Raw genomic sequence first — 26,295 nt, forward strand, 5'->3', positions numbered from 1 at the left:
AACTACCATTACCGGATTATGTGAGTGCGGATTATCGGTAAAATGAATAAGCTCTGCCTGCTATTTTGCTTATTTTTGTCTGTGACATTCTTGTATTCTCACTAAATGTACAAAAAGGTAAAATCCGTGCCTGGCCCCTTTTTTGGGGACCCAGCAAGCCTGTTCAAGTTCCTTCTCAGCTCGGCATGAAGTGACACAAGAATTTTGATGATATCGAGATACAAGCCCGGCCATCATCAGGGCCATCGTTTGCCAAAGCAGTAAAGAAACGGGCAAGTTCCCAGGTAGCACGTTGATAATATCATACGATACTTGGATAAAAGACACGACCAAAGTTACCCATCTGTTCCCGGTACCTTGCAAAAAAAAGAGAAAGTTTAGCCTGGTTTAAAGTGGCTTTTCTCTCTCAGAAAAAGTGACCTTCGCAGTAGCACCAACATTTGAGTTGGACCCCACTTTTCCAAACTTTACAAATCACTCCTTTCCATTCCCTTTCAGGTCCGGGCCTCATCTCTCATCAGTACGGCATCTCATGGCTGGTAATGACCTTGATTAGCTCGGGCAGCTGCATGGCATTTTCTGGATGCTTACCGATATGTCTGTGCCTTGTAGAGACCCAAGTGTATTCTAGGAAACAGCTCGCTGCTTTGACGCAGGACGCCAAGGATGGCAAGCCTGATGCTAAAAAGTACATTATTGTGGATAACAAGCTGTATGACGTGACAGAATTTGTGGATGATCATCCCGGCGGAGCTGCGGTTCTGTTGACGCATGTCGGCAAAGATGCTTCAGGTATATTAAATAGGGCGGCGATCCCCTGATCTGACTGATTATTTACCCACACATGCAGACGTCTTCCATGCTATGCACCCTGATTCCGCTTACGAATTGCTGGCAAACTATTACGTAGGTGATTTGGAGCCTGAGACCGCCGTCCCCGATGACGCCGGCAAGAACAATTCGGCTGCTTTTGCCCGGGAAATGCGTGATCTCCGCGACAACTTGAAAGCACAAGGTTATTTCCATGCCAGCAAGATATATTATATTTACAAGGTCCTTTCGACACTCGGTATCTGCGGGCTATCGCTGCTGATGTTGTACTTATGGGGCAAGACCTCGCTTCTCGCTGTAATTGGCGCTGGTTTGCTTATGGGTCTGTTCTGGCAGCAATGCGGATGGCTTGCACACGACTTCGGACACCACCAATGTTTCGATGATCGTCAAACAAACGATGCCGTGGTTATCTTCTTGGGTGACTTTTGCCAAGGCTTCTCGCTATCGTGGTGGAAGAACAAACACAACACGCATCATGCTAGCACAAACGTCCACGGGCACGATCCCGATATCGACACCGCACCCATCTTGCTCTGGGACGAATACGCCTCTGCCAATTACTATGGTTCCTTCCAGGGCGAACCCGGCACTGTCTCCCGATTCTTTGCTGAGAATGTGCTTCCTTATCAGACCCGTTACTTCTTCTTTATCCTCGCATTTGCTCGTTTGTCGTGGGCTATCCAGTCGTTCCTGTATATGCTGAACGAAGGCGCTATCAACAAGTCCGCTCGTCTTTGCTTGTTTGAACGAGTCAGTCTTGCTTTGCACTGGATTATCTTTACCTACGTGACCATTGCCTGGATCGATACCATTCCACGCATGATTCTGTTCTTCCTCGTCAGCCAGACCGCCACAGGCTACTTGCTTGCTCTTGTCTTCGCCCTCAACCATAATGGTATGCCGGTTATTAGCCAGGAGAAGGCTGAATCCATGGAGTTCTTCGAAATTCAAGTTATTACCGGTCGTGATGTGTCTCTTGGTCCTATCGGCGACTGGTTTATGGGTGGATTGAACTATCAGATTGAACACCACGTAAGTTTTATTGAAAAGGAGTGAAAAGTGGATATTTATGCTCGTGTGCTCTTGTAGGTTTTTCCGAGCATGCCACGACACAACCTCCGTAAAGTAAAACCAATGGTTCAATCCATCTGCAAGAAATACAACATTAAGCATCACGATACATCATTCCTCAACGGTATCCTAGAAGTCCTCAAGACATTGGACGTCATCGAAAAGCTTTCTTTGAGATTGAGCAAGAAGGCTTTCTAGAAGAAAGAAAAAGCTGCACACATATATTTTCTTACCTTCCGTCACGAGCCCTCATTCTCCGGGTGATGCACCTCTCTCTCTCTCTATCTATCTCTCTCTCGCACACGCACGTACACCAGCCGCCCCTTGTTTTCCTATCATTCTATACTTTATTGAACCATTGATGTTATTGTGTTTCCACATTATCTTGTTTGTTTCCTTTTCGTGCTGATTTACATTAAGCGTAATTTATCTTTTCATGTGCATTGAGTAATCATTGTTTTTATCCCCACGACAACCTAGGAGTAGCCTTAGCGCCCCCCTTGTTAAACAACAAAAAAAGAAATTACTCGCTTTCTGCGTGTGGCTGAAATGAACGCCGAGTAGGCTAAAAGCACATGTATTACAAAGCAATGAATAAAAAGATGATATACCTGGTAGAAAGCAAATAACAATAAGAGGAAAAAAGATAATGATATAGAAAGGAAAGGAAACAAAATGGATGCGTTTAAAATACTATTGTTTTAAGGTGCAGCAAACTGCAGCAGAACGCGCAAGAAAAAAAAAAGAAAACAAGATTTAATAATCAAAAGCTTCGTTTCATTTACGGTTCCATGTATCGAACTTACATAGTTGCTAGGAATGATGCCGACTGTGCCATCGCTCTTTCGAGCCTGCCACCAGTTTCCTTTTCGTTCAACGACTTCGAGTACCTCGCCTTTCCTGAAGCTGAGCTCGTTCGGATCATCGGCACTTGCAGTGTCTATTATGTAACCGCGCGCAGATATATGTATATGCTCAGCCTATAATTCTTTCCAATTTTGTTTTTCCTGGTCTTCTACTACTCACAGTCATGAAGTGCTTGTACTCGTTCCTTGTATTCTGGTGCATCGGGAGACTGCGGTGGAGATGCAGCAGGATGATTGTAAGCGTTGACCACCGGCGCTGGTGCTGTTCCCGTTGCTGGGCCGACCATTGTCTTATCTCCAGTCATTTCATAGGCTGGGTGCTTTTCGTGGTGTTGCTGAGGATGGTGTTCGACACTGTTGTTCATGGCGCTCCACGAATGGCCAAACTGGCCGAGATAGCTGTTAGGTTCGCTTCCAAACACAAATACCCACAAAAACTGTGGCATATGATCGTTAGTGAGTTGTATGGCTCACGTCCTCCTTCCAGCATTTAGTGTGGCACATGCGTGGATCCCCGCTCGCCGAGAAGCGGACCTCTGTTTTCCCCTGATCCAACCCCCCTCCTTTCTCCCCATCGATTCTCTAGTTACCTGAATAATAATCAAAATAATATATCCAGCCGCGTAGGCCCCTGCGCCGCCGGTGTTTCCAATATAATTGCTAACTGGTAGGACAGCGTCGATGTTGATCGTCAAGAGCGCGATGCTGATTCCCAGCAAGGTCAGCAGCTACAGTAAATGTAAAGTTTCAATAATGTTACACCGTTTACGAAAACTCGACACGGGCCTCACCCCCATTCTATAGTGCAGAAAAGTTCCAGACATGAAGACGAGCAGGACACCGATGATAAGCAGGATCTGATAAACGAGAACCCACCAGGCGCCCCCGCTCAAGTGACCGTACGCGCATGCACCGCCCAAAGCAATCACCCAAGCACACTGGGGAAGAACCAGGTTCAGTTACTCAATTGACTTGGTTCTAATCATACATGTCTATAATTCTTACAAGAGACAATACACCTGTGGTGAGTAGGAACAGATTCTCAATCAAGCGTTGCACCGAAAACATCCTGAAAAAGGAAAGCGCAGAAAGAAAGAAAGAAAAGAGAGGAAAGAAACAGTGCAAGAGCCGTTTGGAAATTTTTGGCGCAATAATAATGCTAGCACTCCGAAAATGTTTGCAAAGTATTGTAGCACAAATCTCCTCGTGGTCGTGATTCTATATACTATTGCGGCGGCCACGTTTGCCTTTGACTTCTTGGCCCCGGGATATGGATTCGTCGGAATCTTTGATAACTCTACCAGATGCGTAGCCATGTTTGCGCCATCCATCTACTACCTGCCGACCCACATCGTATCCAAGTTGGAAGATATCCTTGAACTTGTCAAATTCAAGTGTTCCCCATTGTTGCACAGGGAGCTTAACGTACAAAGTGCCATCCGTCATCTTGGCTTCTTGCAGTTTGGATACACTGCTGACATACGCAAGTCGACTCTGGATTTCCGCAATGCTCGGGATGTTGTATGAACGGAACGGATTCAGGTTGTACAACAACGCCCACAATCCGCTGATCGAATCGCCATAGTTGACAGGGCTGGTATCATCTTCAGATGCAACGTCCACCGCAATGATAATATCGGCTCCCATGCTCTTGGCGACGGACACTGGCAAGTTGTCCATGTACCCGCCATCCACGAGCATATTGCCATTCTCACATATTGGTGGAATGTAGCCTGAAAGGGTCATCGATGCGCGAATGTAGCGCCAAGCATACCCAGTCGTATGCACCTCCATGCGCGAGTAAGTGATGTTTGTGGACACTGCAAAGTATGGAAGCCAAAAGTCTTCGATCTGGCTGTCGCCAAGACACTTGTAAATGGATCGGTTGAACTCGTGACCAGTAAACCAAGCTGTTAGCGGGTAGGTTAAATCCGTTAGATTACGCCAAATACTAGTGATTCGTCCAGAGAATAACTTGGTGCGTGCTATCGTGGATACGAGGTCACGGTTCTTGGCATACAGGCCACCCACAAAACTGCCAATGCTTGTTCCACCAATGATGTCAATAGGGATACCCGCTTCTTCCAGTGCTTGTATGACGCCAATGTGGCTAATACCACGTGCGCCACCGCCGCCAAGCACCAACGCGACAGACTTGCCGCATAAGCGGCGCGCAAGTCTTGCAAAATCGTCTCGTGCCGCGTTGCTGGCACTGGCATTTGCTAATGGACTACTGCCGCTCTTTCGCAGCACTAGTAGACGTCCAAATTGAGGCAGTTGGGGCACTGCAGAGTAGTACTTGACCAGCTGTCCCTTGACGTTCTTCATCATATTGATAGAATTTTCGGTCATCTTTCGGCCCTGAGCGGCCAGCCACGGCGGTCTGACCATTCTATCGCTCGTGAGCGTCGTGCTCTTTCGCATAGGCATAAAAATGTGATGATGTGCTTGGATCCACAGGCGATTCTATAGAATGAAAATTTATCTCGAGTCATTTGCTCGTTTGTTTGCAAACATGACTATATATACATACCTTCAGCCAATTCTGCGTCGTTCCCGTGGTGCATGATCGTTCACCGTGCAAGAGCACCAGCTCCTTGCGTGCAGTCGTCTTCATGTTGATCATGAAGCGTTCATATTCACCAACAGAGGGGTCTCCATCTCCCAAACCAACAAGGAGAATGGAATCGGCTTGTCTGATACAAGTTCGTGTCCATTGAGACTTGACACCGCTGTCAGCCAAGTACAAGACAATGCGATATTTTTCTTCTTGCTCTGCAAGCCAAGATGCAAGTTTGAGCTTGCCAAGTCTAGAAAATGCATGCTTGCCCATTACAGAGGTAATAGTAGCGCTGTTTAGCAGAATGCATGAAGCACCCACTGACTGTATCAATGCGCTCTTCAGATTCTCGGCGAATTCAGTGACAGGTACCGATGCATTGACAGGTAAGATACCAATGGTTTTCAGGTTAGCATTGTTGTAGCCATAGAGCTCAGGCGTAGCATTGTTTATAGCGTCAGCTGGCGTAATAGTTTTGTTTCGTAGTTGGATCATGCTGCCGCCTTGCGGCGATGCTTTGGTAACGAGTTGAAGGGAGCGCAATGCCACCATTCGAGATATCTGTAGGGTAATTTCAGGGTGCTGCAACGTCAATGCATTAAACAGCGTCTTTGGTATCCGTGCGAGCTCACTGTCTCGAATAGCATGGAGTGTAGAAGGCGAAGGAATTCCAGCTGACGACAAAAGAAGCGGTCAATACATATATCGTCAATTACCCGCGCATCTGCATTTTCTTACCTAATGCCTCCAATTCACAGACTGTATCACCGTGACTAAATTCTCCCAATATTTCAATGCCTCCTTCCTTCTTGCCCTTGATTGTTCTGAGACGACCATGCAATACCATGTAAATCGAATTGCTCGGCTGTCCCTCACGGCAGATGATCTGGCCAGCATTAACCTGCATCCATTCCAGTGCTAAATCAATATGCAGAACTGCAGAGCGGGATTAGTGTTATGCATATAATAGGATAAAATGTACAAATACTTACTTAGCGGGCTGACGAGTCCCACAAGCCGCTGTGCCAACTTTAACATGACAGCAGGATGTCTGTCAATGATCCGGTCCAATGCCTTCTTGGAAAGATAACCAACGTACGTATCAGTCTTTGCTCTGATTTCCACGAAGCTGGGATATCCAGTCAAAGCCGCTAGATAGCCCGCTAATCCACCGGGCTTTATAACAAACAATGGTTTTTTTCTTGAGATTTCTTCTCGTTCTTTCTTTCTTTCCTTGATATCAGTGCGGCCAACAGGAGCTTTGTGAGCGTACACTGGTCCGTAGCGTTGCAAGACCGAAGCCGATTCTTTGACTGTGTTGGGTGCGCCTTCATCGGCAGCAGTATTCTTCTGTTGTTGCTGTTGCTGCTGCTGTTGCTCGTCACTGGATGACAATACAGACGACGTTGATGTGGATGGAGAAAGGTTGAAGCTGGCGTGTCTCTTCATCTTAGACGACTTGCGTTTCCTGCTCTGCCATTCCTTTGATGCACTCTGCGACTCCTCCAAGGAGATCTCGTCGTCGTTGGATGGAGTCATAGAAGCGTCCAAGAGACCATCGATAACGAAAAATAAACCATTGTTATGCTCGCCTTCCTTGACCAAGATTGCATCCTTGGGAAAGTACAAGATTTGGACATCATTCGATGAGAAAACTTCGCCGCTGGCGCTGTAGTCGTTTCCAGATTGGACAGAGGAGACCGTCGAAATAGCATCAATGTCATCATCGTAAGGGACAGACAAAGCTCCCAATGAAGGAGAAGCACTGGCATCAACGGTTCCAGCATGCGAAAATAAATCCATTGGATAGTAATATCTTGAAGAGGATTTCAAGCTTTCAGGTCCAAGGCTGGAAGAACCAGAAGGCCTATGTCGATGGCGTGAACTCTGAGGAGAAAGTGAAGATGCCAAGGATGGCGTATGTTCGCCTTTCTTTTCCTCGCGTAGTCCAAGACAATCGGAAAGACTTTGCATAATGGATGTGCGCAAATGTTCGTCATCTTCGACACTGTATTCATTGTGTTCGCGGTGATTGGGTTTGGGAGGAGAGGATGGCAAGATGCGAGGACGCGGAGGAGACTGAGTGTTGTGGGTGCTATTGATAGCAGGAGTCGGTGGAATATCCATGGCCTGGAGGAAACCAGTGCTATCCGATTTTGTCAAGGACATACCAATGGCATTGCCCATTTCTCCTTGATGATGGTCACTAGGCTGCGCAAACTTCTTTCGTAGACGCTCGATACCACCAGGTACAAACAAATCTTGCGGCAGCGTATCTAAGCTAGCTGATTCATTGACCATCTTTTCGAGACGCAACAATTCTTCCGTCAAACCAAGGTACCGATGGCCCGTCATTAGTGTAACACGCTGGAAACGTGTCAGGATCACTTGCACAATATGGGCAGCAGCCTTGGGAAACTTTTGAGTTAGCTTGTGGAACGCCTCTTCCGGAATAACTTTAATCTGTTGCGTTAGAAATATATGTTTGGGTGAAACAATGACAAATATAGCATAATTACCTGCCAATGTAGTATCAACGGTAGCTCTAGCAACGATGTTCGGATGAACAGATCGAGATTGTCTCTGAATAGTAGGCAAGCTGGGCAGCTTTGCGCGGCCGCTGATAGATATCTTACGGGTATCCAGGTCGGGGTCCTCTATCTCATCCAGATCACTGTTGTCTCTGCTGGGTCTACTATCGCTTTCCATATCCGATGGCCTAGGAGACGACGACAGCTTGGCCTTGGGATAGATCAACCCCGACCGATGTTTCTTGAAAGTTCCTTCGAGAGATTCAGACTGGAGGTTCGGGAAAACGGTTCGCAGGTTCTCGTGAGAACTATCCCTGTTGAATGCAGTGAGCTGACGCTCTTGCGATTTCTTTTTCTGTTCTTCTCGATCTACACTGTCTCGAAACACGGAAAGGATCGTGAACAGGGACGACAGAGTTCCACCAGCACCAACTTCATTGATCAGTGTGTAGTGTCTAAAGCGATCATTGACACCTTCGTCGTTGTCGAGGTTCGAAGCATACATATTTTCATTCTCATCATCATCTTCGTGATCCGTCTCAGGCTTTGCAAACAATTGCACGTGTCCGTGCACAACAATGTAAAACGAGCGCTCCTGCTCAGGATTTCGAAAAAGAGTATCACCTGCCAGAAGCTTCTTGGTCTGCAAATGACGGGCCAATTCATGAAACACGTGTTGCTCCAAATAGCCGAAAATCTTGATGGACGAAAGGAAGGCTGATAGGAACTCGTCCGGATAGTTCTTCAGGCCTGGCTTGTATTCTGAATCCTCTTCGGTCGAATCATCAGGATGCAGGTCGAAAAAGGAAGAAGTCGACTTTGGTGGTTCAGTCGATCGCAGACGAGAGTACTTGTTGAGGTACCTGTAGCGGACTACTAGGTACGCCGCCACTAGCATAACACCAAGGATCACAAGTAGCGAAGAGAAATTGAGATGAAGAGTAAATGACCATGTCAGGATTCGGTAAAACAGTAAAGGGACAGAGAATGTCGCCAGACCGATCAACTTGATCAGCGCAGTCGGCAGGAAACCGGCGATCAGTGACAAGGTCGATCTTGACTCGGGGCTTGCGACAACTGGATCGGTCGATAAGATAGCTTCTGCCGTGGAAGTAACGGATGATAGTACAGTGCTGGACGAGGATGCGTCCATTGTAATAAACTTTTTTACGGCAACGAAAGAGAGAGGTTCTTCTTGCTTCTACGATTTCTTCATTCGGGAAATCTAATGGCACGCATTTCGGAGTAGTTGCCTTTCTGAATACAATTGCAGCAGGTTACTTTGTCTAGAGCTGTGTTACAAGAATTATGTGAAAAGAGGTAGTTTAAGCAATAAATTATTTATCTTATTCTATTCGCAATCCGTATTCCTTGAGTTGTGCAACAGTCACTTCTGAAGGGCTGTTTACGACTAGATCCTTTCCGCCGGCTGCTTTGGGGAATGCAATCACATCTCTAATGGAGCCAGCGTTGCATAGGATGGACATAAGTCGGTCGAAGCCTGTAATATGTTTCAGTAATTTCTCTCTGCAAACTTTATATAACAAGATGCGCTTACCAAGTGCGATGCCGCCATGTGGAGGACATCCTCCGCTTAAAGCATCGATCAAGTGATCAAATCGACGATATTCATGCTCTTCTAGCTGCATATATAGGTTCAATAGAGCCGTTTCGGAAAGATAACAATGCTCTCCTCCATACCTGTAGCACTTTTTCAAAGATGAAATTTTGCATGACTGGTGAGTGGATACGAATGGATCCGCCACCAATTTCCATTCCGTTTAGCACAAGATCGTAATGCTGGCCCCGTACCTTTGCAGGGTCGGTTGCTAGCAATGGTATATCCTCATCGAAGGGTGCAGTGAAAGGATGATGTGTCGCCTGCCATGTGCGGATGCCTTGTTCGTCCGGCGTAAATAATGGGAAAGATTCAACCCACAAGAATTTGTAAGCATTAGGATCAATGTTTAGAAGACCTCTTTCCTGTAACAGATTGGCGATATGCAATCGTACTTTGCCCATCAAGGTATTTCCGCCCTTTCATGACGATATTAATCAACGTGAACTCATCCGAAAATTGATATAGATACTCACATAAAGATAGCGCGTACGTTTGTGGACGAGCACAAGATCACCAACAGCAATGTCCAAGCTGCTGTTCAGTTCATGCTCTACATTGCCAACGGCTTTAGACTCCTTCAACTTTCCGAGCTTAGATAGCCAGCTGCTGATATTGTTTTCATTGACCTTGACAAATGCAAAATCCTGCAACAGACCTGGATAAATACAAAGTTTATGTATACTGCTTTGATGTAGAGTCTACCTTTTCCTCCAATAGCTCTAGTGACTTTTGCATCGCTTTCAATTCGCCACCGGTAATTGCAGAACCCTTTTTTATGACAAGACAATCCAATGCCTCGTCTTTGCCGACGACATCCGGTAGCAACGACCCTATCTCTTTGATCTATTTGCATACAAGTCTTCTCAGCAGATTGATTCATTGCAAAACCATATCTCATATATACCTGCAAGCCGAAGCGAACATCCGGTTTATCAGATCCGTACTAGATAATATGATCTGTTGAGTCTAATATTTAGGTAATAACTAATCTGCAAGAATACCTACTTTTGACATGGCTTCCTGATAAGTCATCCTCGGGAACGAAGACCTGTCTAGTTTGACACCTAATGCTTTGTCCCATATCACGGTAACGAAACCTTCTACAATATCTTGAATTTCCTTGGCAGTAACAAACGACATCTCCAGGTCGATCTATGTCCGGTATTCAGCATTTTCTGGAATACTCTGTTACTTAGTTGCATACGTACCTGTGTGAATTCTGGCTGCCGATCAGCTCGCAAGTCTTCATCTCGGAAGCATCGTGCTATTTGAAAATATCGGTCGAAGCCTGCTGCCATCAGCATTTGCTTGTGCTTTGGAACGCCATTAATGCTCTGATAATATAACGATTCTGAGAATTTTGATTCATTACCTGCTGAGGACTCTGAGGTAATGCATAAAAAGCTCCTTTCTTTCGAGTTGGAACAATGAATTCTCGCGCACCTTCTGGTGTTGATTTAAACAGCATAGGCGTCTCTATCTCCACAAACCCTACGATGCAATTTAGCGATTAAACATGGATGGAGCGAAATTGGGTAGGGTAGCCGCACCATTCTCAATCAGGTAGTTACGCACAGCGTTTGCTACCGTCGATCGCATCCTGATATTGCGTTGAAGCTCATCCCTTCGTAAATCCAGGTAACGGTACCGAAGCCGAACTTCTTCGTTAGGCTATGTATGTCGTCAATGCAGCGTCAATTATCAGCCAAAGATGAACTACGCAGACTATCGCCTTACCAAAGACTTGATTTGTTGTGAAGGCCAGAAAGGTAACGATGTGGATGCGGGATTCAAGCAATATATCTTTTCAATTTCTACTTCAATGTCTCCGGTAGAAAGTCGCTTGTTTATCATGGCTTCCGGTCTCTTTCGTACAATGCCCTGCGCGCATATGACACTTTCTGCCGTCAGCTTTTGTATGTCAGCTTTTAGCTTTGGATCTGTCGAGCGATAGACAAGCTGGGTGGTGCCTGAAGCATCGCGGATTGGGATAAATATCAAATCTTGAGAGAGAGCTCTGCAAAGTGTTGGCACATATAGGTAATGGAACAAAACGCTCTTTGATCATACCTCGGAGACTGAACCCATCCATTCAAAACGACACGCTCGCCGTCGTGTTTGCTCCTGAGATCGCCACACAAGTGTGTTCGTTTCGGGTACGATCCGTGGTACCGATCGGCATCTTTGTACCCAGTAGATACTTGTTGCGCATTGCGCATTGCAGCGCTCTTGCAAAACGCCCGTTGCTGACCTATAGGGCGTATTGATTGTCTCCTAAGTGCTAATGCAGTCAAGGTTCGCCATCGAAGCAGGCCCGGTGCCATAGTTCCAGAGTAACAAACTGAGTTTGCGAGATATGAACATTTGTTATTTTGACAGGCGGCACAAACACCGATAATCTATGGCAAGGATAGCGTCTCATTGCATCTTTTCGACGAAAATATTATCTCTAGTGATGTCTTGGCTGCGTTTTCATTATATCATTTTTCATGGTACGGAAATGCCCAATACCAACTCAACAATATAGCCATTGCTCGTTCCAGCTTAAAACTTGGTGTTCCACCCAATTTTCATGGTTATTTTTTTACGAATTTTGAATACTAAAAAGCTAGGCGAGAAATAGCAAAAAGAAAAAGAAAAAAGTAGAAAAGTGCAATGAGTTTCGAGAAAATGTTAAAAATGGAGACGCCGGGGATCGAACCCGGGGCCTTCTGCATGCAAAGCAGATGTGATAGCCACTACACTACATCCCCTACGCGCTTACAAGGTCTTTGTTCGTCCGATCTTGGAGTATAGCCTCCCCCTCCTGTACCTGACCAAGCCTGCTTCCGAGGGACTCGAGGAAACACAGTGACAAAGTCTCAGAATGTGTCTTCTTCGTGATCCTAAAGAAAAGGCTATTGGAACGGTCTACCTCCAAACACTTTCTGCCCTACCGCGCATGCATATTCGCTATTGGGTCTTGCAGACCAAGTTTGCCCTTCGCGCACGAACCCTGCCTCCAGATACACTCGTGGCGTGTGTTATCCCTCAGCTCCGTAAGCATCCTAGAGAAGCTTGTTGGGGTCCCCTTCGACGCAATGTTCTTTGGGCACCCGTCCGCAAGCATCTCATGAGCCCGGTGACCGGCCGCACACCAGTACTGCTGTGCTGTGGGAAGGTGTGGAAAAGCTCATGCAAGCTGACATTGACAAGCTCGTGAACACGCCGGACAAGTTTGTGGCGGTGAAACGCGGGTTACGTCGACCGGTATGGGATCCAATCCTGTCGTTGCCGTGCAGTAAGAAAGAACGCCATCGGCTGCTGAATTGGCGTCTTGCTTGGCTGCCTCCAACACCGTCTGTTGCCTGCCAGTGTGGCGCTCCCAAAGCGAACCGGGATCGTCTCTCCTCCTGCCATCTTCTTCAGTCGACTCTTCGCTAATTCCGATGGTCGCTGAGCTCTCTTCACCCAGATCTCCCCACTGGTGCCGAAGCCATTGACACGGCGCTGAATCTGCTGCCGAGCAAAGTACCGTCTAACCTCGGAAGGTGGAAAACGCTCTGGCCGGCTTTACTTTTAATAGACTAAATTACCTCTCCGACTCCCTTCGAAGATGAACCTCGTCCTGGTACCCTTCTTCCTAGAGGCGTCGCAGAACCTCGCTTCCCGCTAACCCTACGCGATATGTACTTCGTTTTTCCCCGATGTACTCCCTCGTCTTCATTTGCTCCAGCTCCTGCCAGTTATGGTCTGATGTCTCCCCCATTCCTTTCCTTCTTTTTTATCCTCTCTTTCCTAGGAGGTTTTTCTCAGTTTGAGTTTTGTCCTCCTCTCCCTTCCCTATCATCATGTAACTCCGCACTCCCGACATTCATGTAAAATCCGTACCTTTTTTTCCTCTTGGTTCGTTCGACAGAGGTTTTTTTTTATTATATATACCCCCCTCCCAATCGCTCAACAGGCAGCCTACAATGCCCTATGCGGCCATGGCATTGCCCTAGAATAAACGAACTATAAACTACACTACATCCCCTAGAGTCGATATTTCGATGATTTAAATCTTTGATAAATCAAACAGTTGGAACAATGGTGGTTTGCCGCCGTCAATAGTTTAGGCATCCCTTTTAATTCGTCGAAGGGATGCGGCGATTAAAAGAAAAGATGGATCATTTGTTCTCCGCCCGGGTAAGGGCTCCCCGTAGGTATGAAAAGATAGAGAATTACTAAATAGATGCGAAGTTGTTCTGTTTCATAAGATGCTGTTCTCAATTTGTCTTGCGTTGTGTCCCAGCGATTGCTGCGGTAAGATCTTCTTTGTTCATCAAGGCCCGAAACGAAAAATGTTTCCATATAGCTCCGTTTTCTTTTTTCATGCGCTTGGAGGTGGTAATGGAGGTCATCCATGTCCTCATGTCCATCGATAGACAATCGGGCTACCGTCTCTGTTGCCGATCAACCGACGTTCTTTGAAGCTATTCCATCCCGCGAAACAGGATACCGCCCTCGAGAGATATACGGACGGCCAGGATATCTATCGCGTCCCAATCTCTGGTTGTCATCCAGGATTTGTCTCATCATTCAGGAGGCAATTATCTCCCAAGACATCGGATAGGCATATAGATCACCGACAGACCAAAAGATGTCCGAAATTATAACGACCTAGTCTTTGCTGTTCGTTGCTATGCTTGCTCTTGCTGTGTAGCGTGGATAATCATGGTTGTGGATACAGGGTTTTGGAAATTCGTTGCAATGTCGCCCGTTTTAGGTGCTGATCCCATCTGCCGTTACCCGTTATAGTTGGAAAAGAAAATATGTCCGAACCGTGACACTCCTTGTTGTATCTCTTTTGTATTGATATGCGTCATCAATTCGATCTGATGACGAGAAATATGCAGCATTTTTGAGAATGATACTCAATTGTAGCCCTGGAATTGTCGCAAGCGATATAATGTAGTGAACGACGGATTGTGTATTAGTTGTAGGTCGAGATTGTCTGAATACTTGTCTTGGAACAAAAATCAAGATATCCATTGATACCACTAGGTCGTGAGCATGAGAATGACGGTTGAAGATGTCCTGGTGTGACCTTGCGTATGCTGTTGCATTATAGTTTTATATCTGCTGGCGAAAATTGTGACCAATGTCTCCAAGCAGGCCAATGTTCTTATGCCCTCCCAATTTGATAAAGTCGGGTGGACATAAGAGACCTGAAAGAAATATATGGACATGATGGAGGACACAATAAAGATCAAAGTGTTGTTATGCATACAGTACAATGACTTTAGAAGACTCAGAGAGCACTAGCTCGTGACACCGAAAAGATCTCAGGAGTGCTGTAAAGCAATGCAGACAATCACTTGTGTTTCATTTCTTTAAATAGCAATTAGCAAGATTGAATGTCGTTGGCATCTTTCACAACGCACATAGCTACATATATTAAAGTAGAATGGTTGAAATGGGCAGGTCCAATATATCCACCAGACTTCAGCTCAGGCCTGTGTCTCCACTGGACTTGATAAGCTCCGGCGGCATAAGGTCCTTTCGCGCTTGACAAGACTACGCATAAGATAATTGCTGTATTATAGGTATCTTCTAAACTCAGAGGAGCCTGGCTGGGAAGACTGGTGTTCAACTTTGTTCAGGAATGAGGTTGCCGAGAAAGTTTTCGAAGGAGTGCTCAGATAAATTCTGTGCGTTGGTAATTCATTACATATTAATCAATTAAGAAGCTTCATAAGCAAACCATACATCAATACTGAAAAGATTCAATGGTGCAAGGGAATCTCCCAGATTAGCTCCGGATATCACAAAGCAAAGTTCACGCTGAAAATATACTATTGAGACGAAGATATAATCTAGGTAGATATATCTAGATAGCAATGTCGCTTCTTTGGAAAATTAGATTTTTTAAAAAAAATAGAAAGCCAGCATGGGTTTGCGCAGAAAGATTTGAAACTACTGGGTAGAAATTCTACTCAGGAAAATATCCACTGTGAGATAGTGAGCAATCATATATTCATGATTGTCCGCATTCATAAGCACAATAGCAGAAAGAATGCCAAAATCTATATCGTCGTTAATGTGAATCAGACAACTTGCGCACGGGGTAGGGTTACTATATTCTATTTGCCTTAATCTGTTGCGTAGTAAAACGGCTTGGCATTCTACTTTCCATGAATACCCGAGGCTCAGACCATCTGAAACTTCGATCCAGAAAATACAAAACAGATCAGGTCAATGTAGACTAATTTTTTTAGTTCTTTGCAGAAGAATATGCTTGTACAGGTTTCAAATGCAAATTTTATTGGAAACGTCATAGGGAAGGAAATGCCAAGAATAGATTGCAGAGTTCGAAACTACGTTTGTTTCAAAAAGCACAGACCTCATGAAGAGCAGACCCTTGCTTGATTTGATCGTCCATACACCGATCCCGGCCCGGATCATCCAATTGTATTGCGACTTTTCGATCATAGGAATTTTTGACAGCTGCGTTGTGATCGCTTAAATACAGATGCATTGAGGAAAATTGAGGAAAAAACCTGCATCGCTCGTAATAGCGTTTAGAGAGGGAGCGTGTGGGACATAGGAGGGCCCAGGTCTAAGGTTCTCAAAACAAAGCACTAGTGACAATGGTCAGAACTCATCCTAACGTTAGTCGACGTGTTTCAGTAAAACGTGGTCTGGATCGTCGGTAGAAGAGTCTATGTGATGTCAGCAGTAGTGCCTGAAAATATGCAACAGCGGCCTTTTTTTTTTCTCTACGATAGCGAAGAACATAAATATTATTCGCAGGCGGAATATTTCGTTACCATTGAACGAACCAGAATGGTGTGCCTTGTTTCAGACACTCTGATTATTACCATTGGCAATGGTTTAGTCTCAATGGTATCCGAAAGCTATAAGAGGGGAGCCGTTTTCAATTTTCTAGCCTCATCCTTTCATTCTTTTACATATCTCCACATCAACGCACTCCCTCTCTTTTCTCTCATTACAGTCCTTCAAGATGATGCTTTTCAAGATCCTTTCCCTTGCCGCTATCGCTGGCGTTAGTTTGGCTGCCCCTGCATCTTCGTCTTTTCCCTCTTCGTCTTCTCCTACTTCTTCGTCAGTTTCGTCTTCGCACTCCTCCTCGTCATCGGCATCGGCATCCTCCTCGTCCGCTAGCCCCTCCCATTCTTCGTCTGGTAACTCTACATCCAGTGGCAACGGTGGTGGCGTTACCGTTACTGTCAAGAACAGCTGTGGTTCTGGTCTCAAGGTGTACAAACTTACCAACGGTGGAGGTGCACAAGAATCCACTGACGTAGGAGCTGGCTCTTCGCACGACTTCCAAGTCGATTCCAACTGGTCTGGCCGCTTCTGGGGCTGCAAAGATGGTGGCGACTGTGGTAACTATGGTTCAGCTGTGTCTCTAGCTGAGTTCTTGTTCAAGGGCTACGGTGGACAAGACTTCTACGATATCTCCTTCGTCGATGGTTTCAACTTGCCGCTCGATATCTCTCCTGAAGGTGGTGAAGGCGACTGTGGTAAACCTTCTTGCCCCTCGCTTCCCTCTTGTCCCAAGGAGCTTCAAACTGACGGAGGGGCATGCAAGAGCGCTTGCGCTGCTTTCAACAACGACGAATACTGCTGCCGCGGCGAATACAATTCTCCTGAAAAGTGCAAGGCTAGCGAATTTGCCGATCAGTTCAAGTCTGGCTGCAAGGATGCTTACAGCTATGCTTACGACGACAAGACAAGCACTTTCGGTTGCAAGGCTAACAAGTACACTGTAACCTTCTGTCCTAACGGCGGTGGTAAATAAAAGGCTTTAGACAATTGACAGCTGGTCTGTCAAATTGTACAAGTAGAATCAGAAGAAAAAAAATAAAAACTTCACTGAAAGCTATTTTTCTATTTGATTACATAGTGATCATTTCGCATAGTGATTATTTCGATACCGAGAATCTTGAAGATTTAGATGTGGAAAAACTGGTTTGTAAAAGCTCGAGAGAACACATCCAATCACACTTGGAATTTCTCGGTGTCATGCGAACATTTGAGTTTTTGAGATGACTTTGAAAATCAGCAATGCATCCAAAGATAAACACTTTCGTTCTGCACTAATGGGCAAGTTTACGTTTGGATTTCCCTCTAAGAAAAGAACGCTTCAAGATCAGAGCTCTGGTGAAGCAGAAAAGAAAAAACCAGAAGAACAACCGGAATCGAGCAGCAAAAAGTTTCGATCTACAGTTATTGACGCCGATGACGAGCAAGATTTCTTGACAAGCGCCGGAATTTCTTCCAGTGAGCATCATGATCAAGATATAAATTGTTCTCATACAATTCATACGTACATATGTCGTGCGTGTTCGTCGTATTAGATGTAAAGAGCGCTGAGCAAAAGGCGAGCGACAATACACAAGACGACGAAGAGGATCCGCTAGATGCTTTTATGGCTGATATGAATGAGCAAGCCAAAGCAGCGCCTAAAGTGGAAAGAGTATGAATTTTCTTTTAATGCTGATTGTTAGGTACAAGTTTGTACTCAACGTGTGACATCAGGCTCGCCGAGACGATTTTGAAGAGGAAGATGATATCGAAAGCTACGTTCGACACTTGAAGGAAAAAGGCATAACGATTGGCAAAGCGGACAATCGTGCAGCTGTAGGAAAGGATGAAGTAAGCAAAGAAAAGAAAGCGTTTATGGGAGGCACGGTTTGTCTCAAGGGGGCATGAAAAGAATGCAGATTCGGACGACGAAGTTTATGCGACTGCAGCAGCTATCGATGCACAGTTAAATGAAGATTCCGGCGATGAAAGTTCAGGACCAGTCAAGAAAGACATTGAGCCTCTTGCGCGAGTGAACCATGACGAGATCGAATATCCCGAATTTGAAAAGTATTTTTACGAAGAGCATCCAGACATTGCGGCGTTGAGTCCAGAGCGCATCCGAGATATTAGGCAGCAATTTTCACTTCACGTCACTGGCTCGAACCCGCCTAATCCATGTATATCATTTGCACATTTTGGATTTGACGAGGATCTCATGTCTGCCATCATCAAGGCAGAATATACTGAACCATCAGCTATCCAAAAGCAAGCAATTCCAGCAGCGTTGCAAGGAAGAGATATCATCGGTATCGCCAAAACCGGATCCGGCAAGACAGCTGCATTCGTATTGCCTATGCTTGTGCATATCATGGATCAGGAAGAGCTCTCAAAGGGAGACGGCCCCATTGGTTTGATACTAGCCCCAACCCGTGAGCTCGCAACGCAGATATATTCAGAAGCCAAGAAGTTTGCCAAGGCGTATGGCCTGCGCGTAGCTGCAGTGTACGGTGGCGCATCAAAAATGCAGCAATTCAAAGATCTGCGCAGCGGCACCATCGAAATTTTGGTAGCGACACCTGGGCGCTTAATTGATATGATCAAAATGAAGGCCACCAATCTTAGACGAGTGACATACCTGGTGCTGGATGAAGCAGATCGAATGTTTGATCTAGGATTTGGTAGGGCGATCGGTTGGCAAAGTTTTTTTTTTTTTTCCCTAGACTCTGACACGATGATAATCTAGAACCGCAAGTACGGTCAATATGCGATAATGTTAGACCAGATAGACAAGGTAATAATGCACAATATCAAGTTCTATGCTGATACGCGTTTTTCTTCTAAAACATTCTCTTTCTAAAATAGTGTTGCTATTCAGTGCTACCTTCCCCAGAAAAGTGGAAAGTTTAGCCCGACAGGTCACGAGTGATCCGATACGTATCAGTGTTGGTGCAACGGGCCAAGCAAATGAAGACATTACGCAGATTGCGGTTGTCCTGGAAGACGAGGTGCTGAAATGGGATTGGCTGCTGGATCATCTGCCTGGCTTTTGCGTTGGCAAGTAGTTGTTAAACCTTTGATCAGGCTTGTTTCGGAAAAGCTAAAGTATATGCATTTAGAGGGAAGTGTGATCATCTTTGTTTCTCGAAAAGGGGCCGTGGACGTATTGGCTTCCAACATTGGTGAATCCGGATACGAATGTAAGTTAGAAGCTTTGGCGCCCATATGCAGTAGCGGAAAGTATTCAAAGCGTCTGAGTGTAGGTTCTGCATTACACGGAGACCTTATGCAGCACGAACGAGATAAGGTGATTCGTGACTTCCGAGCGAACAAGTTTACGATTTTGGTGGCAACAGATGTGGCGGCGCGAGGTCTTGATATCAAATCCGTAAAGACAGTAGTCAATTATGACATTGCCAGAGATATTGACTCACATGTCCACCGCATTGGCCGAACGGGTCGCGCTGGCGAGAAAGGCACAGCCTACACTCTTATTACTAAGAAAGAAGACAAGTTTGCAGGCGATCTGGTGAGAAATTTTGAAAGCTCAGGGCAAACGGTGCCCTCAGAGCTTCTCAATTTGGCAATGTCAAATGCAAGGTTCAGGAATAGTCGTGCATCAAGAGGCCGCGGTAGAGGACGTGGACGTGGACGAGGGCGCAGAGGGGGCATCGGAAGCAGCAGCAGCAGCGCAGGAAGATCAGCAACCGGGCGATTTAGAGGTATGTATCGCTTTGAATGGTATTCCGGGAGAGAGCCAAATGCTGAATATCCGTGGATCCTTTGTCAGATGACGGATACATGACAGGCGCAAACAGAGAACCGGTAACTGCAAGGAACAGCGCTAGTCGTTTTGGGCCAGTGCAATTCCAAAAAGCCAGCACGGAAGAGGCAGGGGCCCGTGGTCTAAGCACAGTGGGAGCAGCGCCCACTTCCCAACCAAATCGGTGGCAGTGAATTTCCCATTTCTTACGCTTCTTCTGTAATCGAAAAACTTACGTACATACAGACCAAAATTGGTGCCTGAAGAATTTCTTGTTTGTATGAATAGAGCGATCTGCAATCTTCTTGAAAATTTTTTATTGAATCTGCTTAAAATCTTGTGGAACATTGGAATTGCCAACCAGCAAGGCTGTCGTCGGGTAATCGTCTGCGCGTGTGTTTCTCTTTGCTTACGCAGCTGTTTACGAGAAATTCCAAGCTTTACATGCATGTCTCTTGTTGTGTGAAATAGGAGATTTCAAACTTTATTCGGTTTGAGAAGAAATGTGAAGAGAGATCTGCATAGATCGGTAAGTGCAGGTTCTGGGCCGTCATATGTTGCGCACACACGCATACACGGTTCGTGCAAGACCATTACACGAAATAGTCCCGAATGTCGGACTCAACGAGCCTTAGGGTAGTGATCGAGCACAGGCATGAGTGTTGGATATCTGTACTACATCGTCATTTCAAGTAAAAAACCTCATGCTTTTAATTTCTTCAAACTATTTGTTGTAATTAGGAAACTGCTTAGCGACAATAGGAGCTTGAACAATCCATTTGCTGGAATTCACCCTGGGCTTACACTTTCTGCTGTGAACCGATTGTCGTATCATCTGAAGGCGAATCGTGACCCGGTGAGACCCCCATCTTCTCAGCTTCAACCTGTCAGACCCCCCAATGCTTGGTGCAAAGTGGCAACGAGTTTGGGGGCTTGATGGGATCGAAGGAGCTTCACTCTGACGTTGTCAACCTTGTCTTCTAATTGACAAAAGCAATTAGGAAACGATCTAGTGGAAACGGGAGGCGGGGAGGGTAATGTTCGAAACTTTAGTGATAGCAGCATTGTTGTTATTGTTATCCTTACCTAAACGCCCCCAGTCTCCAATGAGCTAGAACGATAAGGAGACGCTTGAACGGGTTGGCAGTCTGAAATTCTCAGATGTTGGAGAAATTGCAGGCTCTTACACTACGCATGCCAGATGCAAAGACAGCAGACTCGATAGCAATGTAAACAAAATACGAGGGGAGGCGGGGAGACCTAAACTTAGAATATGTTGTTGGTGTCGCGAGGGGAGGACAGAAACCCGCCCATCTCGATTAGCTATTGCCATATTTATCGTACAAGCGGCCATCAACACCATGTTGTACATGAAAACGAAATCTGTTCATTTAAAAAGGAACCCACCGAACTTTGTCTATTGTTCACTTACTTTCTTTTTCTTTTCTTTTTACTTTTCTACTTCTTGTTTCATATTTACTCCACATATCATGTCCAAATACAGCTCATTTTTGCAAGTTATTACTCACGCGGACAAGTTTCCGCACGAGTTCGATCCAAAGAACCCAGATGAAGTCCATCATACAATCCCCTTCCGCATGGATTCACACATCGTTGGCCGCGTCCTGCCGAGCGTGCTTGCACACTTGGTTGAATATAACAACGCACAGCGACCTTCGCCGTTTGAGATAGTTGAAGGCTCGCATGTATCGTTCGCCACCTGGGTCGACTGTTTTGATAAACGAACACAAGTAATGAAGGAGTTGCTGGATACCTGGCGGGAACACAAGGTTTTTCCTGTCTTAGCAGGTAACGAAACATACGGAAAAGCTGAATGTGAATTTATATAATAATCTGTTATCGAACGGGACTGTTAGGATGGAGAAATGAACAATTCCCAGTCTACGGGGATGCCACCAGAGATGATAACGTCGCATTTGTGATTGAACGTGCTGGCACGCCTTTGTTTGGGATCTCGCAGTTCGGCGCGCACCTTAATGCCTATGTCCGTGAACCTGATGGTACCATCAAGCTATGGGTAGCCCGTCGTAGTCGAACGAAGCAAACTTGGCCTGGCATGTTGGATAACTGCGCAAGTATCCGCTGAATCGGGTTAGGGGTCGTGTGAATATAAATTGATTTGCTAACACGATCTTGTCATTATTATTTTTTTTTTGCTATTTTAGGTTGCGGGAGGCATTACCTATAAGCAATCAACCAAGGATACCATCGTCCGAGAATGCGACGAGGAGGCCAGCATCCCTGCTGAGCTTGCACAGCAGGTACTAACTTACTACATGGAAAATGACAGATAAAATGTACTCAATGTTTATATGTTTACTGTTTGTATCCATCTAGGCACGCAACACGGGCGCAGTGACTTACTTTACGTACACCGAGCATGGGCTTGTACCTGAAACGCAGTAAGTGTAAACATGAAGACAAGTTTTTTTTCTCCTTGCGATCACGGGTTAACAGGGCTGCTGCTAGGTACACGTACGATCTTGAGTTACCTCGAGACATAGTTCCCACTCCGCAGGACGGAGAGGTCGAATGCTTCTATTTATGGCCCCTGGAAAAGGCAAGTAGTTCACGCGATTGCTTCCCTCCCTGCCCGTCCTCCTCCGCCTCGTATTAATGACTTGATCGACAATGTAGGTCAAAGAGACATTGCTTAACGGCGAATGGAAACCCAATTGTGCGCTAGGTAATTAAGCACCATCTTTCCTTAGCATCCCGGAATTCCCAAGGCTTACTTTAGCAATGTATAGTTACCATCGACTTTTTAATGCGCCACTCAATCATCACTGCCGATACTGAGCCGGACTACATTGATATCACGTATCGCCTACACAGAAAACTCGAGTTCCCCACGCCTCGAAAATCGATACCTCAACAACCATTCTTGGTTGCCTCGTCCAACTAAGAGCGGGGCTGAGCGCATACGCAAACAACGCATTCACACTCATCAGTTTGATTATCGTTCTCGGCTTTCTCTCTTTTTTATCTCGTCTAAGTCGGTGCTGAACAACACTTGGCTGTCTCGAATTTGATAGTTTTCTATATACCCTTTTTTCTGTCTTTGTTATTCGTCTTTCCCCTCTCTCCTTTGTCTTCTTGTTCATATCATTGCTGCATTTCTGCTTTTCTTTTTCCTTTCCCTTCTTCTCCAGCCATATTTATAAACAGATTTTGTCATTTTTGGTCGTGGCGCTACTTCAACGGCACTTGGTTCGAGAGCCAGTGACCAACAAATGTCAGCCTCATTCCAAGATTTGCCTCCTCCTCCATCTTATACTTGTGATCGGTCGACGCGTACCGATTCTTCTCAGAAACATGAGGTGCGTGAAGAGAAAGAAAGAACCAACATAGTATGCACGGCAGCAGTTTAGGAATATGTTCCAGTGTTGCTAAGAGTTGGAAAATATTCTAAAAGAGCGCGCCTCCACCCATGGATTTGAAAATGGTTGCAAGCCATCACTCCCCACAGCAGCCATACGAGTCCTGCTGTATGCTTGATGACAGATTTCTTCTTTTGGGCCACGTTGTCCACGGCGTCCAGTGTCTCGATTTCGCATATCCCGTTGAACCGCGGACTATTATCTGGCTACGTGCGCGGCACATGGTGCTCATCGAATCATGTCGACTCGTGCTAATGATCGCAGGTCGAAACAAACGTGTTCGATGCTACTCATTAGATGCACTTCTTCGACTATGCTACGCGCTTTCTAATGCAGATTGGTCCAAACGCACTCATCCTGAATACAATGTACCATCCTTGGAACTTTGGCAAAAACTGGGCGCGTCCAATCCGATTGCAAAGAACAGCAATAATAATTCCGGTAACGACAACGATAATAACAACACTAGCGTCAATGGTGGCGACAACGACGTCCATTTCGGAGACGGTGGCAAGGATACACAATCATCGCTGAGCACAAATCACTTGGCCTTGGTGAACAAGAACAGTATTGGGCTCGCGAAACCTTGCTATTTTTGCAACGGCGTTGCTCTGCAGAATTACTACTACAAGCTGCCAGAGGGCAAAGATGTGCTAAGTTTACAAACATACCAGACTTCAGCGTATTTGTTTGTTGCCATGCATATGCAAAACAAGGTCGTCGTGTGGCAACGGAGGCGTGATACTCTCCTTCGACCTTTTCACAAGCTCAAAGAATTTTGGTTACCTACCGAGCCACGTTCTATCTCTTTTGCAGATGATCGTGCAACGCTAAAATATCTCGTTGCCGTCTTCTCCAGCGAGGCGACCGTCATTGGCCTGCAAGATAGCATTGTTCGCACAGTGCCTATAGATAAGAAGTGGGAAGAGTTGCATCATCGGATGGCTCTTCGTGACCAATTGCTCGCGCAACAGCAGCGTGTTCATCACGACAGTAATAATAGCAATAATATTAATATCCACAGTAATTATCGATTTCGCTCACATTCGTCACCGCAACTATTCCAACCGATCTCTATGCGGTGGACGTCCCTGATCCAGCTTCCCTTCTATCCCGATAGCATTCCAACCACCTTGCTCACGACTGATTTTTCAAACCCTCCAACCTACGACACCGTCATCTCCTCCAGTCCTAACATTGCATCCGACCCGGTCGGTCTATCTTCTGCCATCGCACCTCAGCTATTCTTTGCTACACTAGGTCGTCACAGCTACATTGTTGATCTTTCCGGCGCGTTATTCTCAACTATGGTATACAGCTGGTCAGTAGAACCGTCTCACGTTGAATTTATCTGTCTTGATGGCGAATGGTGTGCTGTGGGTTTCGCAGCAGAGAATGTGGAGCTCATCAACATGCGGTCTTCAAAATCCGTGCATCCGCTTATGCACGGCGTCCCGGTACGATTTTTGGGACGCTGGGATGTTGGCAAGAAATGCAAGGCATTGTTTTGGAGCTGTCTCGTGCTCAACAAGACGCTTGTTTATAAACTCGAAAGCAGTGGTAGCATCAGCGCAAGGGATCAGGATAATGTGTAGCTATAACTCAAACTTTTGTAACAATGATGGATTTAAAGTTTCGATTGCTCTCCTTGACTTTGCTTGTACAATACTACAAACCCGTTGTTTAAAACGACGCGATCACCGACTCTTGCTTCAAAAATGACACCATCCGTCTTGGAGTCTGGACCAGGGACTTTCCACATGTGCACCTCGACGATTTCCCCGGGAAAAACCGGCTTTGCGAAGCGTGCTTGGATCGACTTGAACCGGAGCCGGTCGTTGCCTCCAAAGTTTTTCAGTATTGCGTACGCACAGTGGCCATACGAGCACAGGCCGTGGAGAATCGGACGCGGGAAACCGACACGTGGTGCCAAGTCAACATCCGCATGCAGAGGATTGAAATCGCCTGAGAGACGGTATAATAGTGCTTGGTTGCGGCGCGTCGGGAACACGTCGATAACATCGGCTGGTCTGGATGGTGGTTTGTAGCTCTCTGCCTTGGGGCCTTTGGGACCCTGGATATAAACATGTTAACATCCATACAAATCTGCCTTTGCATGAATGGTACTTGCATTCCAGCCACCATAGCCACGAACGAACATGGAAGTGCCCATACGGCAGTAATGTACATTGTCTTCTTCGCCGTACAAGTCAACAATCGTGTCAATCACCATGCCGCTGCCTTTAAGAGTATGAAAATGGATGTAATTAATTCAGTTTTACGCTCTTGTTTGTAATTGATCTTTGTATATTATACATTACCTTTATCATAGACACCGCGACATGTCTTAATGGATTTGAATCTTCCTCCCTTTTCTGGGAACGGATTAATGACTTCTAGCGTTTGCTCACCATGGACGATCTTGTTGGGGTCATAAGGTGGAACACCGGGAAGCGGGCCGCCTGCCGACCATCGTTCTACAAACGAGTTGACATCCCAGTCATCGCCTTTCAAAAGCAGGCAAAGTGGGTATGTAGGCAATGGACCGTGATCGATATCTAATGATCAAGTAAGCATTCGCCGTATGTCTATAATCAAATTCATGACGATATTTGTACCAAGCTCGTAAAGCCATTTCAAGTCATCTTCAGGAACTCCTACCGACAATGCATACAGCAAGTGATCGCGTCGGGTTGATGCGACCTATCACGTTATTTGTCAATATTCAGCTAACGATATAAAGTGCTTTCTTTTATGTTACAATATCAGATTCAAACTTGTGTCCAACTGCTTTGGAGAGGTCAACGGTGTATCCTTCCGGCATGGTTTTCTGGTGTTAAGGACAAGAAAAAGAGA

The 26,295-nt window shown here is 45.8% G+C and overlaps 10 protein-coding genes and 1 non-coding gene across 11 annotated transcripts; 6 read left to right on the forward strand and 5 right to left on the reverse strand.

The window, feature by feature from the left end:
• Window positions 1-532: 532 nt before the first annotated feature.
• On the forward strand, window positions 533-2,103 carry VTP01DRAFT_4045 (uncharacterized protein; the record flags this gene model as incomplete). Its single annotated transcript, XM_069382684.1, has 4 exons — window positions 533-539; window positions 613-792; window positions 851-1,866; window positions 1,924-2,103. The coding sequence occupies 4 exons, from the start codon at window positions 533-535 to the stop codon at window positions 2,101-2,103; spliced, it is 1,383 nt and encodes a 460-aa protein (XP_069243460.1).
• Window positions 2,104-2,606: 503 nt separating this feature from the next.
• Window positions 2,607-3,839, reverse strand: VTP01DRAFT_4046 (uncharacterized protein; the record flags this gene model as incomplete). Its single annotated transcript, XM_069382685.1, has 6 exons — window positions 2,607-2,621; window positions 2,712-2,845; window positions 2,932-3,208; window positions 3,362-3,499; window positions 3,563-3,709; window positions 3,777-3,839. The coding sequence occupies 6 exons, from the start codon at window positions 3,837-3,839 to the stop codon at window positions 2,607-2,609; spliced, it is 774 nt and encodes a 257-aa protein (XP_069243461.1).
• Window positions 3,840-3,989: 150 nt separating this feature from the next.
• Window positions 3,990-9,015, reverse strand: VTP01DRAFT_4047 (uncharacterized protein; the record flags this gene model as incomplete). Its single annotated transcript, XM_069382686.1, has 5 exons — window positions 3,990-5,237; window positions 5,305-6,005; window positions 6,070-6,267; window positions 6,324-7,787; window positions 7,851-9,015. 5 exons carry the CDS (start codon window positions 9,013-9,015, stop codon window positions 3,990-3,992), a joined length of 4,776 nt encoding a protein of 1,591 aa, XP_069243462.1.
• A 193-nt stretch (window positions 9,016-9,208) lies between these two features.
• VTP01DRAFT_4048 (uncharacterized protein) lies at window positions 9,209-11,807 on the reverse strand (the record flags this gene model as incomplete). Its single annotated transcript, XM_069382687.1, has 12 exons — window positions 9,209-9,363; window positions 9,421-9,505; window positions 9,564-9,899; window positions 9,957-10,127; window positions 10,186-10,326; window positions 10,388-10,426; window positions 10,489-10,635; window positions 10,692-10,796; window positions 10,856-10,974; window positions 11,034-11,154; window positions 11,221-11,500; window positions 11,554-11,807. The coding sequence occupies 12 exons, from the start codon at window positions 11,805-11,807 to the stop codon at window positions 9,209-9,211; spliced, it is 1,953 nt and encodes a 650-aa protein (XP_069243463.1).
• Window positions 11,808-12,163: 356 nt separating this feature from the next.
• VTP01DRAFT_t15 lies at window positions 12,164-12,236 on the reverse strand. The gene has a single exon. It is a non-coding gene; the product is annotated as a tRNA-Ala (tRNA).
• A 113-nt stretch (window positions 12,237-12,349) lies between these two features.
• On the forward strand, window positions 12,350-13,053 carry VTP01DRAFT_4049 (uncharacterized protein; the record flags this gene model as incomplete). The annotated part of the gene is made up of 3 exons (XM_069382688.1): window positions 12,350-12,521; window positions 12,590-12,763; window positions 12,938-13,053. 3 exons carry the CDS (start codon window positions 12,350-12,352, stop codon window positions 13,051-13,053), a joined length of 462 nt encoding a protein of 153 aa, XP_069243464.1.
• Window positions 13,054-16,468: 3,415 nt separating this feature from the next.
• Window positions 16,469-17,269, forward strand: VTP01DRAFT_4050 (uncharacterized protein; the record flags this gene model as incomplete). The annotated part of the gene is made up of 1 exon (XM_069382690.1): window positions 16,469-17,269. One exon carries the CDS (start codon window positions 16,469-16,471, stop codon window positions 17,267-17,269), a length of 801 nt encoding a protein of 266 aa, XP_069243465.1.
• A 301-nt stretch (window positions 17,270-17,570) lies between these two features.
• Window positions 17,571-20,232, forward strand: VTP01DRAFT_4051 (uncharacterized protein; the record flags this gene model as incomplete). Its single annotated transcript, XM_069382691.1, has 9 exons — window positions 17,571-17,751; window positions 17,829-17,947; window positions 18,010-18,126; window positions 18,188-18,956; window positions 19,022-19,069; window positions 19,141-19,332; window positions 19,395-19,475; window positions 19,539-19,997; window positions 20,066-20,232. The coding sequence occupies 9 exons, from the start codon at window positions 17,571-17,573 to the stop codon at window positions 20,230-20,232; spliced, it is 2,133 nt and encodes a 710-aa protein (XP_069243466.1).
• Window positions 20,233-21,528: 1,296 nt separating this feature from the next.
• VTP01DRAFT_4052 (uncharacterized protein) lies at window positions 21,529-22,964 on the forward strand (the record flags this gene model as incomplete). The annotated part of the gene is made up of 7 exons (XM_069382692.1): window positions 21,529-21,847; window positions 21,916-22,130; window positions 22,225-22,320; window positions 22,397-22,461; window positions 22,529-22,619; window positions 22,697-22,745; window positions 22,810-22,964. The coding sequence occupies 7 exons, from the start codon at window positions 21,529-21,531 to the stop codon at window positions 22,962-22,964; spliced, it is 990 nt and encodes a 329-aa protein (XP_069243467.1).
• A 328-nt stretch (window positions 22,965-23,292) lies between these two features.
• Window positions 23,293-25,034, forward strand: VTP01DRAFT_4053 (uncharacterized protein; the record flags this gene model as incomplete). The annotated part of the gene is made up of 2 exons (XM_069382693.1): window positions 23,293-23,379; window positions 23,475-25,034. The coding sequence occupies 2 exons, from the start codon at window positions 23,293-23,295 to the stop codon at window positions 25,032-25,034; spliced, it is 1,647 nt and encodes a 548-aa protein (XP_069243468.1).
• A 32-nt stretch (window positions 25,035-25,066) lies between these two features.
• On the reverse strand, window positions 25,067-26,263 carry VTP01DRAFT_4054 (uncharacterized protein; the record flags this gene model as incomplete). The annotated part of the gene is made up of 5 exons (XM_069382694.1): window positions 25,067-25,513; window positions 25,571-25,680; window positions 25,761-25,997; window positions 26,058-26,142; window positions 26,201-26,263. The coding sequence occupies 5 exons, from the start codon at window positions 26,261-26,263 to the stop codon at window positions 25,067-25,069; spliced, it is 942 nt and encodes a 313-aa protein (XP_069243469.1).
• Between the last annotated feature and the right edge of the window lie 32 nt (window positions 26,264-26,295).

Source organism: Rhizomucor pusillus (assembly GCF_041956525.1).
Source record: "Rhizomucor pusillus strain CBS 183.67 unplaced genomic scaffold VTP01scaffold_2, whole genome shotgun sequence".
Taxonomy (NCBI): Eukaryota; Fungi; Mucoromycota; class Mucoromycetes; order Mucorales; family Lichtheimiaceae; genus Rhizomucor; species Rhizomucor pusillus.